Below are 21,030 nucleotides of genomic sequence, written 5' to 3' on the forward strand. Positions count from 1 at the left end.
TCAGCAACGGTTTATCTACATTTTTTTCTTTAAATGAAGCAATCATATACTTTTTTAACAAAATAAAATACAAGTTATAAGAACTAATAACAATAATTTTTAAATGAAACAAATATTTGGTCTTTTAGTAAAATAAAATGTTTACTTTTCAGGTCTTCGGTATTTATCCGTCGTTCCAATAGCTTCTTTACTTAAAAGAAATGTATAAAAATCTACACAATCATAATCTTTAAAATTGTACTTTATTTTTATCACTGACGAGACTGTTTCAATATTCAATAAATTCCTTTATTTTGCCCACTGTTGTGCCACTAGTGAAAATACTGTTTCAGCGTTGTCATTATGAGCAGGAATGCAAAACTAGTAGCGTCTCAACGAACGAGCGGACGGACAGACGGACGGACAAAGTGGTCACAATAGCGCATTTTTTTTTATTTTTGTGGAAATGCGCTAAAAAGTAGTGCGCAATTTTCAATAACTCCGAGTAGGTACCTCTAAATGAAATGAGCATTTGGTGTTTTAAAAATTGTTACCAAAGGTGATTTGCGCTTGAAAGATAGTACCAACCTCAAAACTTGGAGTACCATTGAAAACCCACCCGGACGCCGCCTAAACTAGGACAAATCCGGGGAAATCCGGATGGATGGCAACCCTAGATAAGTACCATAAACGCACCTACTAGGAAAGGTAAACTTTTAGACCATGTCTTCACAAGTGTTAGTTTAGGTAGTTAATGTTTTACAAAACTGCATTTCTGATCACAGTACCGTTCTCATAAAATCAAATATAGATGCTCCAAATCAAAGCGAAAAAATTCGGATTAGAAGGTATAATGAAAATCTCCGTAGAGAATTCTATAGTCAATTGGAAATAGAAGATTGGGTTCCAGTGTTAAGAGGATCGGATGTAGAGACTGCTTTTAATATATTTGGTAAGATAGTGTCTCATCACTTCAACAATGTCTTTCCTTATCTATATAAAAACAAAAACGCAAACGTTCTTAAAGGGTGGGTTAATGAGGACGTGAGGACGTCTAGTGCAAACTTGAAGTCATTCTATATGTTACATCATTACCTGTTTGTCGTAAATCTTACTGTTTGTTTGTCTGTTTACAATTTGACTTATCTTATCCATGTACCTAAATGGCTAAAAGATGAAATACATATATATTATTATAAGGAGAAAAGTTCAATTTTTAAGAAAAATAATTAAAAAGATTTAATAATAATATTTATTGGTGGTGTTTACACAGTAAATATTTCCACACGTCACAGTAGTGCATCATTGGGCTTTATTATAAGTGAGATTAATATTTCTTTTATTACCGTTGCTAGCTTGACATGACGAAGAGATTGTAGTTGCCTTTATCCTTATCTGCATCTTCATGTTTGTCTTGAGTGTGGGTGGTAAAAGGGCCGGACGACTACAAAGAAACGGTACAGTGCGCCCAAACATGATATTATCTAGGTGCGCGTGGCTATGAGGCCCTCATTTTCCTCTCTAAATCCAGAATAATATTGACACCACTAAGTAGGAAATATTGCACTCTGAGTTCAAATGCTCATCATCCCTGGATTATAATAATTAAAAGACACAGATCCCTCATAAAGATTCTTCTAAACTCTGCATACTTTTGTTGAATGAATAAGCGAATAATTTTAGAATTAGGGCAGTCGAGTAAGACAAAAATAGGTAATCAAGAACATCTGATAATTTATTGTGTTAACATATATGAGAATACCGTACCTAAACCAAGTTTTAAACTTCCAAAGACCTTTGGTAATTGAGTGTTTTTTTTTACTTTTTTCAGTTTCTTGTAAATATCTTGAGATTTATCGATTGCACGGAAAATATCCTGCCACGTCCTCTTAAACAATACCTATAACCTGAGCCAAAGAGCAGCTCTAAAGGGAACGGGCGATCAAAAATGAGTGGCAGTCAAGTCGCCTTTGGAAGTACGATTTTCCATGTAAACAAAAATTCCAAAGGTGACTTCACAGCAACTCATTTTTGATCGCATAGTATAACAGGTCCTATTTTTTCAAAAATTTCCCAAGCCCACTTTCAGTCATCTGTTTATTATAATAATATTGGCTCCTATACTCATCACCGGGCATATTTTCCAATATGAACTCATTTAGACAGGGACATATAGCGTAGCATTCCACATTCCTTTTGTCCAAGCTCCGATTAGGTCCCTTACGGACGAGTAGATTTCATTTTAGGTGGGGAGATTTGGTTTGGCGAACGAAACCACCAACCGGTACCTATTCTGCCTTGGGGATGGACCAGAAGTCGCCAGGGGCTGCTACCCATTAACCCACTGGGTTTTTCATTAGTGGGTTTTTTTCATTTTGAAATAATTAACAAGTAGTTTTTTGGCTTGGGCTGGTTTAAAATAAATTTATATGGCAAAAGTATATTTCAAATTATACACGAATCACTTTTAATTTTTAAAATACAAAAATAAAACAGATACTTCCATTTGAGATCGTTTAGTATCAGTTAACAATTCAAAACAGTTCAAAACTTGTATTCTTATTCTTACTCATAGTAAAATGTAAAAGTGAACCACCACAACACAACCACAATATTGGGGCGCCTTTTTTTTCATATTGTCGAACTGTTTAATTGCCATCGAAAAAATACTATTACCCACTTTTACCCGAAAAAAATCCACTTGGGCTCAGTGGGTTGGGGTTTTTAAAAAAACGGGTTTTTTCAAACCCTGGCTATCTCACTGTGGTTCGCCTACTAGGATCACCACAGATCAGGGACGAAAATTCGAATCCTCCTTATTTCATTGTTTCCGGCAGGAGTATTAGAAGCCGATATTCTAATTAGTGACAATTTTTGGAAAAAATATTTAATATAAGAAGAAGAATGTTTATTGGACCTATTCAATTTACATTGTGCGTATAATTATATTTCACACATTAAAAATTACACCAGGGACCTATGGAGCTACAGTGCTACTTGTGATCGCAAATTATAGGAAACTTTAATAACTTCTTTATAAATAATATTCAGTTATTTTTCGTATGACCACTACTCAGCTAGTACAGGTCTTTGGAAGTTGAAAGCTTTTATACTACTCTCATACATCCTAATAAAAATTAGCCACCAATAACTCTTTTGGTCACCCTAAACATTGAATTCAATTTTTTATTCAATGCCCCAAATAAGGAGCAGATCTTGGGATAAATCTTCCAACATACCACCTGTGTATTGTGTGTTGCCTACCGGTCCATATACGCAGATTACTATTGTATATCTTTTAAAGGGATTTTGTGTTATTTCTACAGTTTGTGATTAATAAAAAACATAAAATTTCGATGATCCGAGCCCCACAATTTTTTCCAAGACTTGCAAATTGTTTTCGTCCCATTTGGCAACGGTGTATTCAAATCACGTGTTTTTTGAATTTCAAAAATGAAGTACGATTTTGAGATTTTAAAACGCGCCAAATATGCGTTGGGCGTGACAGAAAAGTCGCGCCCGGGATTCACAGCGTCAAACACGGATGAGTGTGCGGAAAATTCGCGAGTGACGTCGAAAAATGTGAAGAAAACTGTTGATTTACAGTTCGCGAGGTATTGATCCGATAGTGTCCTCATCGCGTGACGTACGAAATCACGCCACACATCCCTTCCAGTCGCGAGATGATTCCGATTGGCTAAAAGAGTCGATCCAAAAATACGGTGGCGTTTTGCGTTTGTATTTGTGTCGAGTGGAAGGTGTGCTTCAATCTTATCGTGTTGCAAGAGATAAATTTAGTGCGTGGAGTGATTGAAAATCGGTCGTGATAAGACAGTTCAAAGTTCCAAGACTGCACCATTTAGTATCTCGTGTAAGTAATTAATTATCTACAATTCGATCTCTTTTTAATTTCAATGATATCGGGCATTGCAATAATTTGGGGTAGGTTATGTTATTTAAACTGCAGAATTCGCGCTACGCTACGACCGTTTGTCATTCGACCTGTCAATTTGTAGGTTGACGTTTCGCGTCCTGTTTTCCGAAATCCACGTGGGCTGTGGACCGTCAGGTAAACGAACCTACATTGCAGTACTCCCGTTACTTTAACCTACTTGCCCCTTCGCCTATTTTCCATCCGTGTCTAAGTTACTTACTTCTAAAGGTACGTCCGCACGTCTTCCGGATGTTGCGTAATTTATCTAGTCTAGACCGATCTTCCTATGAGTTCAAAGTTCATGCTGGCGGTCTTAATTGTACCCAATTTACATTGAATTGGTAAAAAATGAGCTTGGAGCAAAGGTTACGTGATAAGGATGATATAATTGGACGTTGTAGTAGGATGTCGTCAAGACACCCTCGCGTTATTTACGCCGATCGCATTAGCATTCGTAATCGAGTCGAACACGTTTCTAATTTAAATATAACCACTTTTCCTTCCTATTTATCCTCGTATCTATCTTATCCGGTAGTCGCGTCGTTAACGGTCACCAATTCCCAAGCAAAAGTTCAGGAAGGTACACATTTTCAATTGACGCGATTTATTATTGGCACCATTCTGAAGGGTACAGTCTAAGTAAGTGGGATGGAATGTTTTTTTTAGCATTCTAGATTTCGAGAGGCAACTATTTTGTTGGTTAGAACCGTTCACACTCCCACATCAAATACAACCAGAGCTGGGCAGAACACTTTCAAAAAGTATTTGAATACTAAATATTAAATACCTACTTTACACAAATCAAAGGTATTTGAATACTAAATACTTTTACGTCCAGCACAAGCGAATACTAGATACAGATACATTGAAAAGTATTCAAATACTTAAAAAAATAAGTTTTCAAATACTTTAGAGTGTATTCGAATACTTTCAAAAGTATTCTAATACTATCAAAGGTATTCGAATACTATAAAAAGTATTCGAATACTTTGAAAAGTATTTCATTATCTTACTTTGAAAAGTATTCGAATACAGTAAAAAGTATTCAAATACTTGTTACTCAAATACCTACATTAAAAATTTAAAATAGTATACTAGATAAAAGGCTTAATACTACTTAAAAAATCAAGTTATACTTTGTATGGGGTTAGCTTTTTTTATATTTCTATTGTTATATACAAATTTAAGGGGAGTAAAAGCGTATTATTGTTATTATATTATTATATAGGAGGTACCTACCAGGACCTTTCTTATACCAGTTATATCCTTAAGAATACGTGTACCAGTTTTCAAAGTGATCGTACGTCGTGCACATGATACGTACGCCTTTCTGAAATTAATCCTAGCGATTTTGGAACAGATCCATTTTTGACCATCCGTTTGTCCGTGTGCATGATAACTTGTTTAGAAACGTGCTTTGAAAATTGGTACACATGGTTTTAAGGATATAAGAAAAGTCCCTATCCCTGAGATCGAAATCGATCGAGAGTCCATAATTTCCAACAGTTTGAAGATTGGGCTACTAGATCAAAAGTTACAGCCCTTTGAATTTTTTTTCGAATTTTGTTTTTTGTCCATAACTTTTTATTGAGAGGTCTAATCGAAAACGTACGAATTGTTTTGGATTCTACGCACCAAAATTAATAAGAAAAAGTGTTTTCCCGAAAAATTTTGGTGTAGTCGATTTTTGGTAAAAAAGGAAGGTTATACATTGCCTTTTTTTGAGCCCCGAAAAAAAAATTGTCTCAGATCGACCCGGAAAAAAAATTTTCTTATAGAATGTGGCCTGTAGAATCCATAATTTCAAACAGTTTCAAGATTGGGCTACTAGTTCAAAAGTTACAGCCCTTTGAATTTTCTTTCGAAATTGGTTTCTAGTCTATAACTTTTGATTGAGAAGTCTGATCGAAAAAGTACGAATTGTTTGGATTCTACGCACCAAAATTAATAAGAAAAAGTGTTTTCCCGAGAAATTTTGGTGTAGTCGATTTTTGGTAAAAAAGGAAGGTTATACACTGCTTTTTTTTGAGCCCCGAAAAAAAAATTGTCTCAGATCGACCCGGAAAAAAATTTTCTTATAGAATGTGGCCTGTAGAATCCATAATTTCAAACAGTTCCAAGATTGGGTTACTAGTTCAAAAGTTACAGCCCTTTGAATTTTCTTTCGAAATTGGTTTCTAGTTCATAACTTTTCATAACTATTCAAATACCTTGCGAAGTATTCGAATACTAAATATTTGTGAAAGTATTTGAGTTACAAATACAAATACTGCTTCCATAAAAGTATTTAATTACAAAGTATTTGAATACTTTAAAGGATTTGAATACTAAAAAGTATTTACAAAATCGAATACTGCCCAGCTCTGAATACAAGCAAGAATTTTGGCTCTAAAAAAACGAATTTTTAGAGAGTGTACTAGCGGGCCGGATTAGCTGCTTGTTTTCAAAGAAGCACAATTTATTAGCTGGACATCACCAGGAAAAATGCGTCTCGAGAAGGACCCCACTAAAAGTGCGCACCCGACGGGACACTCGCCGACCAGGAACGAAAAAGCTCATCTTGTGGACAACACAATTCCGATGAATTCTCGCCCTTGGAAAAATTCGTATTTTGCCTCCATGTCGAGGACAATATTCGCTCCCAAAGGAAATTCGCCCCATATGTGATAGTCGCTTACCATGATTTTGCTTCACCTTAAAAGACTATATTCAAAATTCAAAAAATGCACATTCAATACTTGCTTCAACGAAAATTCACGTTGAGGAAAGGTCCACCCCTTATATAGTCCAGTTATTGAAGGTAAAATACGGGATACCGTATCAAAACGTACCGATTTGTACAAAAATTTGGGTTTAAGTTCCACTTACCCTTTATTTCATTTTGAATCTCTTGTAATCCATTAACATTTGAATGAATTAAAAATAAACCACTCCTAATGACAGTAAACGTTAATAAATAATGTTAAAAAATGTTATTAGCAACTTGCAAACATTAAATCATACATACATGTGGTAATAACTTAACATTTCTTTATTCTTTTTATTTTTTTGTAGTTCAAAATGGAATCGTTTCATTATTTAAAATGTAATGTATTTATTTTATCAACCCCTTGGAACTCTACTGATTAATATTTGCAATCAAAAACATATGCGTATTTTTTGCATATTTATTGCTGTATCGTAATTGGCAACTTAACATGAAATCGAGCATGAAATATGCAAAATCTATTTCTGGCCGGTCATTGCTAACGTCACACGGACACAACATTTTTATTTAATTACGAGTACAAAAAAAAACATACTCTTCTTCCTTTGCCTCTTCGTCCTCATTCATTTTCACGTCCGCCTCATTCTTGTCTTCCTCTTCGTCCTTCTTTTGATCCATAAATAGAACACCATTTTTGTCATCATTTTCCAACAGGTTCAACGGATTCAATATTTACCCAACCCCAATCAAATGGATTATTCATATTTGATAGCATATGTACTAATGACATTTGAATGGGTTTGAATGAGTCGCTCTTTTACAGTAAGGGTAGATAAAGTGAAGCAGATAATTGTGCATTCTAATGAAATTTGCCATTCTTATTTCAAATGGGACGCGGAGCGCCATATTAAATGAAGTTCGGAACATATGACAATGCTGTTTCTATGCAAACGACCGCGACGGCAGAACCTAAGCTTGCAATTTTTGACGTTTAAATTAAATTCAGAATTGTCAGAAGCTTTACAATGATTTATATGGCTTATGCTATAAAATAAAGGGAAACTAACCATCTCGTGAAAGTTAAAGCGCTGAATGGCTTGAATATCTCTTTATAGTCTTATATATAAATAACCATTTTTTCCCAGCCATAACTGTGTTGGATTAATTACAAATAATTAAATTTGAAACGTGATATTGTTGTATTTCCAACGGTTTGTGAAATATGGGTAAAAAAGTGAAAATCGGCCGCCATTTTCCAAGATGGTGGCACGAATGTGTTACATATGTTATTACTGGCTCCTAGTTTTAATCCGTTTCATATCGGTTTGTTCATCTCGGTTGATTCGTTAGTAAATCAACAAACAATAATGTTTGTTGTTTGGCTAACGGATCAACTGACATGCGCGAAGCGGAATAGTTATGAACTGGGTTTTATGGAAGTGTAATAGCCAAGAATTAATTATATATGGTGAAGGATTATGATTGTAGCATTATCATTAAGTCATATTAGAGAGGAATTAGGTTTCATTAAAGAAGTTATTTGGAAATATTAGTCGCTAGGTACCTATACCTACATAATTAGGAGTTATTTGTGGAGTGCGGTCAACCCATACAAATGATATGAAGGTGCCATCCGAGGTGCCATCTATAGAAAATGTTTCACTGCACTCAAGGGACCAAGCACAGATCCCTGAGGGACGCCTCTACCAATTTAGTTGATCATAAAAATCGATTATATGAATGCGCAATGGTTTAGAAAAAAAATAGCGTTAGAAGTTGAGATATCCTGTATTGAGAGCACAAGGTGCTTGGTATCATTTAAATTCTCTGATGTGACCTCGGCGCTGAGGCTATTAAATGTGTCCCGTTTTCATTATCCTTTCGCGGTCAGCAGTTGCCGCTTATTTACTTACACGTAGCGATCGTAACCAATTCGACTACGTAAATAAACAATAACAAAGACGCTTTTCGCTTTTGATTTGTAGATAATTCGGTGCGCCATTGGAAATTGTGTACGTTGTGCCCATATTGTCCGAGATGATATTTGTGTAGATACACAAGTTTTAAATCGACGTCATTTTGGAAGACCAACCTGAAATTATCCAATTTACTCGTACGCTAGTTATGTAAATTAACATCAATTAAATGTGTTACTTCATCCTCATTTTATGCGCAGTTCGTCTGCTAGAATCATAAACGGCTCATTGTGCTCGGGTTATTTTAATTATATCGCTGTGTGGCCGACTGGTCCATTTTTGGACAAAAACATCAAAAAAAGCTAAAAAAAAGAGTATTTTGAGTCGAATCAAATTTTTGCTTTCTGTCCAACAAAACTCGTGTGATTCTGGACTGGACAAGAATGTAAGAGACCACAGATCCAATTTTTTAACGCCAAAAGACTATATACGAATTTTGAGCATTTGAATTTGTGTGCATTAAATTTTATACACTGTGTCCAAGACAAGGATGTCTATAGTCTTATCATGGGGATCTCCGAAACTATAGTCAAATTAGAGAAAATACTTACGACTTCTTACTATGCTTTTAAAAAACCCAGAAAATTTCGATCACTTCCGTAATCAACTTTATTTTTTATATGGCCCGTAAAAAAGTACATACTGTATTGGGTAGCATTTCTTATTACGAATACAACGATGGACGGCATACAAAAAGAAACAAAAGTTGGAAACTGTGGGTTTCAACAAGATGGTGCATCCACGCACAACGCCCTAATCGTGTTAATTAATTGTTTTTATTGAGTTTGTCCGTCCGTCCGTCCATTCAATAGTTCTGGTAAAAAAATTTGATCTTTATCGTTTACATAACGTGTAATAAGGGTGAAAAGTACAAAGTGTGATTATATAACCTTTGATTGGTGTTTGTTGTTCTTGAATCACGTTCGAATACGTGACGTTGCGATTCTAATCTTTGGAATGGGGTTTATACACATCGGATCGGATTACTATTTACGTTCTATTTTTCTACCGCAAATTGCATTTGAACTTTGTACATGGCTGAGGTGATTTGGGCGTAGAGCGTGATTTTACCTCCTATTACTATTGTGTTTGTATGTAATCTTTTTATAAAGACCTTGTACGTAGACTAACTAACCGTTTTCACTCGTCATATTTGAATAATACAGGAATTTGTTATTTTTACCGGCATCAGTAAATGAACTTTGCCCGATCGGAAGGTGTCTTTAGGTATACATTACATTCTTAGATAACAGTTACGTATATATCGTGCATTGAGTCAGAACAAAATTAGTTTATGGGTAAGTAAAGGTGCTTGTTTACCAGTTGTGAAGTTCTCCATAGGAAAGTGGTATGTTACTTTGAGTGTATTATTTGATCATGTGGAAAAAGGCACCATTATACAGTTCTCAAAATTTCAGTTTGGTGTTTTCCTATTAAAATAATGGTCCCGTCAAAAACTGATAACCAACAATAGCAAATATGTATTTTTTTTTTCCAATAGTATTTCCACACGGAAATAGGTCATTCCACCTTCGTTTTACCAAACAAGATAAGCTTGTGTTTATGCTGGAACATTTTTTTCCTGTTTACAGATAAACAACTAACCCTCGAACTAACCATAATCCATACAGTGTAGGTTTTGGCGGATCACTGAATATTGCATCCCCAAATCTTCTCGAAAGATTTTTTCGACCGATTCTTGAAGAAGAAATGACTTTACATTGACCTCGCCTTTGGTCTGCTGACGAATATGTTTACTCGGTATTACCCAGTATTATTGTGAAAATTAATGCCAATCCAATCCAATACGGAATGTAATATTTGTAGCCAATCAGGGCGCAGTGTTGATAAAAAAAACTCTGATTTTTTGTAAAAGATTTTTCCTTCAAAATTGTGTATAGAATAATCAATATTGGCACAAATAAAAAATGACAATTCGAATGTGGAGATAATAATTATAAAGTCACTAAATATAGAAAGTACCGCAATCCATTGGGCTCATGTGTTAGAGAGGGAACGCATGATTTTTGCCCAAAAATGGCGGAAGTTACCAGATTCTAGTAACTTTAATGTTAGGGATTGTTCCACCTGTTTGGAGATATCTGTATATATTTTTATAAAACATGACAGTACTATGAAGTGAGGTTATAAAAAATGACAGCTATTCAAATTTTATTTGTCAATTTTTTTAAGTTGGCAGCAAATTTGCCCAAAAATGGCAGATGATTGCGGTACTTTCTATATTTAGTGACTTTAAATAATTATAACAGGAGGTGCCCTCTGTCGATTAATGTTATAAACCTTGCAAAACATGATATTACCTATGCAATTCTATCAATAAGGATCGACCTTTCATCGGATCATCGTGAATTTATCTAACAATTAATTGGCACGAAATTTAGGCAATAATTCCTTACGGATTTTTCTCAAATCTAAAAGGGTGGGAGGCGTAACGTTTTGTATGGCAGTCTTTAAATAACGAAATGTACAAAAGCAATATTATCGCAGACCACAATTTAAATTTAAGCTTTTATCAGGTGGACAAGTATTCATTGTTTTGGCTATGCGGATGTTTTTGTGGAACATTTTACCAAATAAACCAAGGATCCCAACATTTGGGGTTTCCTTTTCTCTGCAACAATAACATACAGGATAAATTTGCGTAAAAAGAGGCTTGAACCTCTCGTCTTTGAAATGAAATTATCGAAGTTATTAACTGGCCTTGAATTTTTTAGCAAGCGATTTTTAAATGACCTTCGACACACCCAGAATGAAGGAATTTCTCATTATTCTTTTCTGGTTGTTTACCCCTAACTTTTTTAGTTTGGGACCACGTTTTTCTCTCATCTACTCCTATTTTAAATTAATAACCTCTGATCCATTTACATGGACAATTTTGCTGAACGGAATTTCTATGGCCTGTTAAAAGGGCTTAAATAAGTACAGGGTGGACACTTTCTTATAAACACTCTTTATTTTAAGAGATAGGAAAAATGACCTAGATGTCTGGAGCCCAATTTTAAAGAGAATATCACTGGGGGCGAAGAGAATTCAGCTATCTCTAATCGTTGCGTCGCTAGGGCGGCGTTTCTCGAATTTATTCGATTTCCTTAATGCCCCATAACTTTCTTATTATTAAAAATAATTGATTTTGGCAAAATCTTTCTTAGAGCACTTTTTTATGTAGAATCCATTGCGATACACAGTTTTTTCAGGTTGTTTGGTTTTGCTTATACGGCACTAAACTATATTTTTTATATAGACCACCCTGTATATTTTAGAGATTTTGAAAAGAGCGTAAAATTTCCTACATTTTGATGTATCACTTATATTAATATTAATACCATGTGATCAAAAATGAGTTGCTGTCGAGTCACCTTTGGAATTTTTGTTTTCATGGGAAATCGTACTCGAGATCGTACTTAACTTGAACTTCCAAAGGCGACTCGACAGCAACTCATTTTTGATCGCATGGTATTACTTATTTGCAATATTTTTTTTTAAATTTCTAAAGATTAAACATTTATAATAACTAATAAATAATAAATTTATTCCATGGGGATCGCATTTTATACATTAAATTGTGTTTATTGTATGCATCTAGGTTTCCATGGCGAACAAAAGATGGCAGGATTGTTGTAAACCTCAATTTCTTGGGTGTATTATTTATTTATATATTAGATGACTTTTTTTGTTTTATTCGCATGTTTTTACGTTCTTTGTTTTTGGTCTGTTATTTGAAATGAAAAATATTTGGAAACTAATGAACATTTCCAAAAAATCAAGAAATTGTCTTTTTACACAATCCTCAGGGGCGGACTGACCGGGGGGGGGGGGGGGCGGTTACCACCTGGCCTGTAGATCATAATGGCTCGTTGGAAATTTATAAGTATGTGCTGTATTTAGTTTCTTGCACTATTAATAAATTATTAACACATTTCTCTATATTATGTTATCAAAAATCTCTAAACCTTCCCCATATAGTTTCTCTAATTGGGGTTGATGTTAGGTTGTTAAAAAATTCTGTTTTAATTGAAGTGTTTTAAATGAATTTATCATTTTTTGTCGTAGCATGAAAGTGCTGAAATACAATGATAGGCGACGCACCTCGTGTGGATTGTATATTTTGTTACTTTTAATTATCAGCTGCAATTTTAAAAAAAACTGTATGGTAATTGATTTTCGAGAAAGGAGTACTGTTTTTTTGGTGCACCTCAGAGCTAACCCCCCCCCCGCCACCTTCATTACCACACTAATACTTTAATGGCCCGTAACCTATGCACCTGGCCCTTAAGTACCCAGTCCGCCCCTGACAATCCTGCCATCTTTTGTTGGCCATGGAAACCTAGATGCCTTAATAAAAATTTTAATGTATAAAATGCAATATTTATCAAATCTCACGTATGATCAAGAAATACCACGTTGCTTTTTCTACGTTACTGAAATGATCTCATGCTTATTCAGTGGTTTGGAGTAGATAGATCCAGACATCCGGATTCCGGAACCCATGATGAAGACGCAAAAGGTACAGTATCATTCAACTATGTACTTACAGATTTATTCTTCAAATTCTACTAGCAACATAATTTGTTGGAAATTGGCCCTTCAAAATTTCGACACCCTGTAAATTTTCTATGATATAATGCGTACCCTGAAGCATTAATGATTCTGCCAGACAAAGGCATTTGGAAAAGCTGTATCTGTAACTTCCAGTCTCAGACTTGGAGGCTAAAAACCGGAAAATTCCGATTACTTCCGAAGTTACGCTGGAAAAACCAAAATTTGCCGATTTCGTTAATTTTTTTCTGATGTTATTTGAGCATTTATAGCCGCTTTCTCATTGCCATTTTTCAATTGGCATTTTGCAGTCTGTGCATGCGGGCATTTGATTTTTACTATGTGTAATGTGTTTGCATTTGCTAATGACATTTGTAGTTTTCGATTTTTACTACGTACATGTGATATGTTTTTTTTACTATAGAAGCATCTATGGTTAAAAATTCAAGAAATATCTCCATAAATAATCATAAAGATTTTTCTTGACTCAGGTACCGAATTAAAAAAGAACGAACTAAATTGAAAACTGTAAGGGTAGTCAAGGCTTCGGATGGACGGACAGAGAAAGTGGCTGCAATAGCCCCCCCCCCCCCAACTTCGTCTGAAAATGCCCTAAAAAATGGCATTTGCTACTACTGTTAAAATTACTTTTCAAATTTTGATTTTAAGCTTCATTTCATTTATTTCGGATTTAGCTAAAAGGTTTTGTCACTGCATATATTTAAAATCTGCGTACGGGCCATTTCCTCCGATTTGCGTAAATTTTAGCTGTGATCAATAGGAGATCTCAAACCAAGACATTTTAAAACAATCGTCCTTTGATTTTGCCAAATTATGTACAAGTCAACTCTAATGGTACGTCGATAACGGTAATTTTTTACCGGAGCTGAATGGAAAGAACGAAATTGGATTCGGATCGTTCATTGCGAATGTAATAAACATCAAAATAGTCCAAGGCCACGATTATTTTTGTTAAAAGAGTCCGCAGTTCAAAGATTCGACATACGAAAAAATATAATGCGAACTGTATAACCATCAATTAACTTGCGCTGAAAAAGTTTAGGTGTATTTGGCGCACAACGCAACAATTTTGTTTGTGTCGATATAAATAATTTGTTATGCGACCAAAAGTCCATCCGTAAAATTTTATAGAATCAAAGTCGCCTTGGCTTATGGAGATGTACACTTCTAATTTGTAATAGTACAATTACTAGGTTAAGGTCTTTTTGACTGCGTTGATTCATGCTATTTTTATTAAATTTCAGAAACTCCCCAAGATGTTTATTGAGGAGAAACTGTGAGTATTTGATATATGCCTTATTTCAGCCTGCTTGCACGGTTGTATTATACGCATGCGTGAAAATATACTTCTGCATTCTTTTCGCTTTGAGCATCATCCCCTTTAGACCTTGTCGATGTTGGATTTCCCTTAATTTTATTAGAGATAGTTTACCCAAGGTTCGAGTAGTTCCAATGGTACTCCAAGCATGATCCGAATCAGTCTCCACTTTCTGGCCTCATTTCGGAACGGAATTGCTTTGCTTTAAAGGACATGACATTAAATGACAGATGTCGATCACAGATGCTATTGCGAACATGTGGAAAAAGGTGTGCCCGTGATTCTGCCCTGTGGGACTTGGTCATATTTACCAAGTATACCTACCATTAATATTTCTCTCTTAACTTACGAGAAAGCTAACGGTGATAGTATTGTTTAAACGCGTCCCAGTTATGAAGGAAATCGCAGCAGATTAACTAAATTAGGCCAAATTGATAGAAGGTGTCGAGATGGCCCAATTGTCACGAGAACCGCAGAGCCCAGAGCGCGCGTTTTCGTGTTTTGAGCGGTAAGTCACCTCGCAGGTAAATTAAGACCAAAGTCCTTCCAATTACGCAGTCTTGCGTCGTTAGGTACTTTAGAGACGTCGTCGTTATCTGAAGGCACTTAATTTTTGATGGTCCGAGTTAAACTAAATAAAACAGGTTCCATTAAGTTGAACTTTCAACGAACTCATTTAGATTACGACTCCATTTTTCAATTAATTTCCGTTGTATATTGTGTAATAAAAATGATTGTTATGGTGTGATCGGGAGCAAAAGCTCAAAATCCGCCCGATATCTTCTCCGGTCTTTCACCAAATTAGACGGCTATAGTTTTCGGAAACGCTCCACGACTGGAGGGAGAAAAATTGACCATTGGAACTTTACGAGCGAGACTTAAAATATTATTGAGCTTTTATCAGAAGTTGTACCTGGGTACAATGATCATAAAACTGAATTGATCGTTCTTATCGGAGTTATCACTGACCTCTGTCTGTACAAATTCTATCCCTTTAGTAATACTAAAAAGCGACATTTCGTGGAGATTGCACTATTGTCATAGAGTGGCTGTGCTGTGCGGTTGGATTTTTGTGTGGGTTTCTTCTGATTGTCTAAACGATGACGATATATTTGAGGTGAGTTTTATTCATCTCTGTCCAAGGTTTTTTGAGAAAATGCTCGGTTGTAAATGTGAGAGTCGTACGATCAAGTCTAAATTCCAAATGATAACGTGTTTATTGTTGTGTACGGTTTTTTTTGCAATAGGTGTTATAAGTATAACCTATGGAACATATCTAAGCACGTAACGATCGTAAGATTCCTTTATAAGTTGAACCAGCTGCCACGTTATCCTTAAAAATAATGCGCTAGATTGAGTACACCCTAGAAAGTACAGAATTAAACGTAATCTAGAATCTCACATCCTTATCATTTTATCACAATTGTATGTATCTAGTCAATCTGATGACATTCGAAGTCTAAAACACTGTATACAGGGTGCTCATTTTATGTTGTTCCCTATTACCCCACCTTGATAACGACGAGGTTGGTTAAATTATCAAACAATTTTATTTTACGATTTTAATGATCACGAAAATCATTTTTTTCAACGGATACTTTGTTATTTTAAATGGAACTATATTTTTTATTTCCTTATTGGATAGAGAATTTTATTCCGAATTCAGCGAATATAATATTTGTATACCCTTAGACAACATAAAGTCACTAGATATAGAAAGTACCGCAATCATCCGCCATTTTTGGGCAAATTTGCTGCCAACTTAAAAAAATTGACAAATAAAATCTGAATAGCTGTCATTTTTCATAACCTAACTTCATAGTACTGTCATGTTTTATAAAAATATATACAGATATCTCCAAACAGGTGGAACAATCCCTAACATTAAAGTTACTAGAATCTGGTAACTTCCGCCATTTTTGGGCAAAAATCATGCGTTCTCTCTCTAACACACAAGCCCAATGGATTGCGGTACTTTCTATATTTAGTGACTTTAAGACAACAATTTTGATAAGAAAAATGCGTGTTTAGATTTATTTCATTATAGCTAAAAGTAGTGTGCCATGGACGATACATGAATGTGAAAAACAATTTACTTTGAAACAACAATACAATAAAGACTGCTCAAATTGTCCTCCATTTTCGTTCGGAACAAATTACTTATCTTAACGTCCGACCATCAATATTATTTAAACCATTTTGCCGTTAGTACCAATTCACTGATTCGGGAACAAGCTTGCTTGAACGCGAAAACGCATCTTGTATCAATTTACATTATGTAGGTTTCTCTCTAATCCGCCATGCATTACTTTACTAAGGCTTTGGTCCGAGCTTTGGTCATTTGTACGTTGTCTTTCCGTTCTGGAAAGACAAACGTGCATTAACTCTCGATGCGCTTTAACACCTTCATTTTTTGTTTCAGAGATATGGATGGCCTTGGTATAACCTTGGCGATAAAGACACTCCAAGCCATCGCGTTCGTGTGTGATATTTTAACATTTCCAGTGTACGTCCTCTTCCAAAGACCATGGAGGAACAGGTCCTTGTCGCGGAGAGTTAAGGTGAGTGTTGGTTGCGGTCGCCACCGCTTGAAGGTAAGCGCGAAAGGCCACCCCGACTCGTTGTGTTTGTCAATAGGTACAGCTTTCGTAGAGTCTGATTCGTATTATTTATAGGCTGTAGTGGTGAAAGTGGAGTATGATAGCGGAAAAGACGTAAACGTCAATATTGATGGAGACAAACGCGGTGATAATTTTTTACTAAAACAGCTGCGAAATGGCAAGGTATTATTTACTTATATTCGTTTTGTGAGATTATAGTAAGTCGGTATGGGTTGTAATTCACAGAATGGACGCCACTAACAAAAGTGTAAAGCTTAAATTACACCTGTCAATTTTGACTGCTAACATTTACACGTGTGAGTGTTAAGGGCCAAAGGTGTCATGGTACTATTCATACATTGCCAGGTGTTTTAAGCTTATTTTATTTTATTTTATCCCTCTCTTGCTTAAAGGTAAGGCGTAAAATAATACCAACTTTGCTCTGGTGACCATTTTTGGTACTAAAATGCGCTTGTGGTATGTTGTGACTGGGTTTTGGTTCTTGGATTACACATTTGCAAGCTTACGTGAAGAGCATTATCTGTGCGTCTAAAAAAAATGCTCTTCATGTGAGTATGCACAATTTTCGTACACTCTCTTACTATATGGCTGTCCTATTCTCAATAATCAAAGTAGTGTGTGGGAAAAATGTTTGGTATTTTACTAGCTTTCAAATACAACAAACCTGTTTGTAATATCTCAAAGGTAAAAAACTACTTTGCCGAAGTATCATGAGTGAAATGTTTATTACTTATTAATTAGTGAATTGGGGCCCACGAGGCGACAGGTGTAATCCTAATTCACAATAAATTCACGCGATTTGGCAATTAAGTATGGCTCTGGTGTTGACAAACAACTTCATAATCTTCACCATATTTCCGCAATACAAAATTTGCTCTATTATTTAACTTATGTAAGCCATAATTAGTAACTTGAAGAAAATATTGAGCTAATTACACATAAGGAATTTTTGTTCAAGGTTAAATTGTTTACATTGTTTTACTTTAATTGTCCCTATGTAAGCTAATAATTAAAGGTTTTGTTTAGATTTCTTGAATAATCAATTATTGTTCGTTTTCCTATCATTTGAATTAATATTTCTAATTGATTGCAAATTTTCAATGTTTGATCATATACGTTGAATTACAAATGTCAATACACTTGTTTCCAGGGAATTTAACCGTTACGTATAGATAATAATAATAATAATGTTTATTCGTTTTCAACAAAAAAAAATGTAACAATAAAACTTAATTGTATCGAAAATGTATAATAGGCCATATTAAGTAACTCTAGAGAATGAATAAACATTTAAATAATAATCAGAGAAGTAGTGTATCTGCTTGTACGTGATATAATGGCTCCGTTCGGTAGTCAGTATAATAAAGTAACCATCTCTTTGAAAAATGTGTAAACTATCAGATGAATAATAATAATGCTTTTATTATAATTATCGAAAAAAAAACCAGACAGATCAGAAACGTGACTTACCCCATCAGACCTTCTCTACCTAGGTTTTAAAACTTTCACTTCTGCATGGCAGTGTAATAACATGCATATTTTAATCCCGAATAAGCTGAGGGTATGCAAAAGTGATTGTTTCAAAACCAGTGCCGAGCGAACCGAAGGAGAGTTCGGAACAAACCTAGGTAGAGTAAAGCTCTGATTCCTACTCTGCCTAGGTTTTGAAACAATCACTTTTGCATACATTCGGCTTATTCATGATTAAACTATGCATGTTATTACACTTCCACGCAGAAATACTTTCAAAATCTAGACTGAATAGAAATCTGACTTACCCCATCAGATCATTTACTCTGCCTAGGTTTGTGCTTTTTTCTATTTGTTATTACACAGGTTGGGGTTATTGAAGTGTGTCCATTTTGCATTCTTGAACTCTTGACCATCTTCTATATTCGTGTTAATAAGTCATTTGCTGGTTTAAGTTAAAAGCACGGCAAAAGTCTAGGGTTTTTTTCGTCAACTTCTTCCTTTGAGTATAGTTTATATGGTAGGAACTGGCGGTTACGTCATATTTTTTTTTTAGGTTTCGTTAGAATTTAGGTATGTCACATATTAACTTTGCTATTTGACTTGTCTGGTGCGCATTCAGTTTAAATGTCCGACGTCGGTTTACTCTGTCTATTTTTATAACAAAAACAAAGATGGGATTTAATTGGGTTGAAGTGTCAAACTTCATTGATTTTTGGGTTAGGTTTATGAGTGACATGTGACAAACGCCAAACATCCGACGTGCGACTTGACATATCTTAAGGCAGGGGTCGGCAACCGGAAGAGCCAAAAGTTACAATTTGCAAAATTTCCCAGTTTTTAAAGAGCCACTAAAAATGTTCGAATCAATACTATAATATTTGGTCATATACAGGGTCCTGCAACAGTGCGTCCGTCTTTCCTAGCTTATACCTGGTAAAAAAATCTTGTGTGCAAATGTCAACTATAGATGGTTACGGATCTACAGAAATTATTTTTGAATGTACAGGGTGTCCCATTTTTACGGTGTCAATAAATGCTTTTTTTTTAAATAGAACATCCTGAATATTTGTACTTGTTTCAATACAATTTGTTCAAAGTACCATAACTATTATTTTTCAAATTTTCAACTACCACTATTTTATTTCGCTATTCGATTGTGTTTTGTGTCCTCTTCAATTTTTATACGAGGTGTCCTGTGCTTAAAGTTAATAATTTTTAGGTTATTCGAGTTTTTTTCTTATTAATTAATTACATGTTTATACATCGGAGTAGGCTGTGATAATAAAATAAGACAAACAAGTGTCACAAATTAGGTAATTATGAGCTGCAAGTGTACTTTCAATTTCGTAATAAAATAAGATCCATTAACATGAATTTCGAAAAAATGAACTAATTTTTTTAAATAAATGCAGAGAGCCGCAACTTTACATTAAAAGAGCCAGCCGCAGGTTGCCGACCCCTGTCTTAAGGGCATCAATTTTCTCTCATTTCCAACTTTCCGGTATTAAAGAGAGATAACCTAGGTATGAGAGTCAACCGCCAGTTCCTATTGCACCGAGTTTATCTATTTTTTATATACCTATGGTATAAATTATTAATTATTTGTGTTGCCATTTTTTCTCACTTTGTTATTTGTTTCTTTACTTTGATTTGTAAAATGCCCAAATAAAGATATTGGAGATAACTCAGGTTACTATCTTGAAAGAATAGTGGCGTTCATGTCATAATCGACACTTTATGTCCTTTATACAGCCCAAAATTTGCAACTATTTAACAAACAATTTGCGTTTTAAATAGTGGCGCTATTGTCAAGCTACTACTCATTATGAACACACTGTAGGTACATATACCATTGGTCATTATATCTCATTGTCGACACTTTTATAGGGTTCTCGTAGTTGTTACTGCTATCAAAGAAGTAATTTTTGAGTCTAATTTAAAAGTCAACGATGGCAGAGCTCGTACCACAGGATTGGTGTATTTAAAACTAGTGGTTTCTTGGTATGAGGGTGGTTAGTAGGTGCTGTATTCTTATGTACACCTTTTCATTATTTCGTAGCACTCTGTAGTTATATTAGTTTTTTAGTATTTTTAAATATTGACGATATTTGAGAATGGCAGGAAATATCTGAGAGTACCAGAAACGAGTTTAAGTAGATGCGAGATTCTTATGTATATACAGGGTGAGTTTTTTTTTCATTTTAAGCATAGGGGTCTTGGAAACCGTAAGAGATAGAGATTCGGTTAAATGAGGAAAGAGTTGTCGTTTTAAGAGCTTATTCAAGATATGCTTTTGTTTTTTGAAAAAAATCCAGTTTACTAGATATGGGCGATTTAGTGATTTTTCTTTTAAATGTTGTAGAATCGTTAGTATTAGAAATATGCAAAGAGGAAAAATTGTAGATTTTTTTCCGCTTAATAAGATACATTTATTAATTTTCCTT

At 34.9% G+C, this 21,030-nt stretch overlaps 2 protein-coding genes across 8 annotated transcripts in view; one reads left to right on the forward strand and one right to left on the reverse strand.

The window, feature by feature from the left end:
• Nucleotides 1-21,030, reverse strand: part of LOC116172827 (long-chain-fatty-acid--CoA ligase 4) — a 103,651-nt gene that overhangs the window by 79,429 nt on the left and 3,192 nt on the right. The gene's annotated exons all lie outside the window — the stretch shown is intronic.
• LOC116172833 lies at nt 3,493-18,107 on the forward strand. Of its 6 annotated transcripts, none has more exons than XM_031490125.1 (4): nt 3,493-3,850; nt 14,419-14,450; nt 16,915-17,053; nt 17,168-18,103. In XM_031490125.1, the coding sequence occupies exons 2-4, from the start codon at nt 14,431-14,433 to the stop codon at nt 17,309-17,311; spliced, it is 303 nt and encodes a 100-aa protein (XP_031345985.1). In that variant the 5' UTR covers nt 3,493-3,850; nt 14,419-14,430; the 3' UTR covers nt 17,312-18,103. The 6 variants fall into 6 exon arrangements, 4 of the variants coding, with proteins under 4 accessions (XP_031345985.1, XP_031345984.1, XP_031345986.1 ...); XM_031490124.1 differs by lacking the exon at nt 3,493-3,850 and adding an exon at nt 12,931-13,121 and having other exon boundaries at nt 17,168-18,107; XM_031490126.1 differs by lacking the exon at nt 3,493-3,850 and adding an exon at nt 13,951-14,367 and having other exon boundaries at nt 17,168-18,106.

Source organism: Photinus pyralis, unplaced genomic scaffold, assembly GCF_008802855.1.
Source record: "Photinus pyralis isolate 1611_PpyrPB1 unplaced genomic scaffold, Ppyr1.3 Ppyr1.4_LG5, whole genome shotgun sequence".
Classification (NCBI taxonomy): domain Eukaryota; kingdom Metazoa; phylum Arthropoda; class Insecta; order Coleoptera; family Lampyridae; genus Photinus; species Photinus pyralis.

Coding starts and splice junctions, on each gene's coding strand:
- LOC116172833 (XM_031490124.1), top strand. Junction 14,451..16,914: donor ATGTTTATTGAGGAGAAACT/GTGAGTATTTGA, acceptor TTTTTGTTTCAG/AGATATGGATGGCCTTGGTA. Junction 17,054..17,167: donor CCTTGTCGCGGAGAGTTAAG/GTGAGTGTTGGT, acceptor TATTATTTATAG/GCTGTAGTGGTGAAAGTGGA.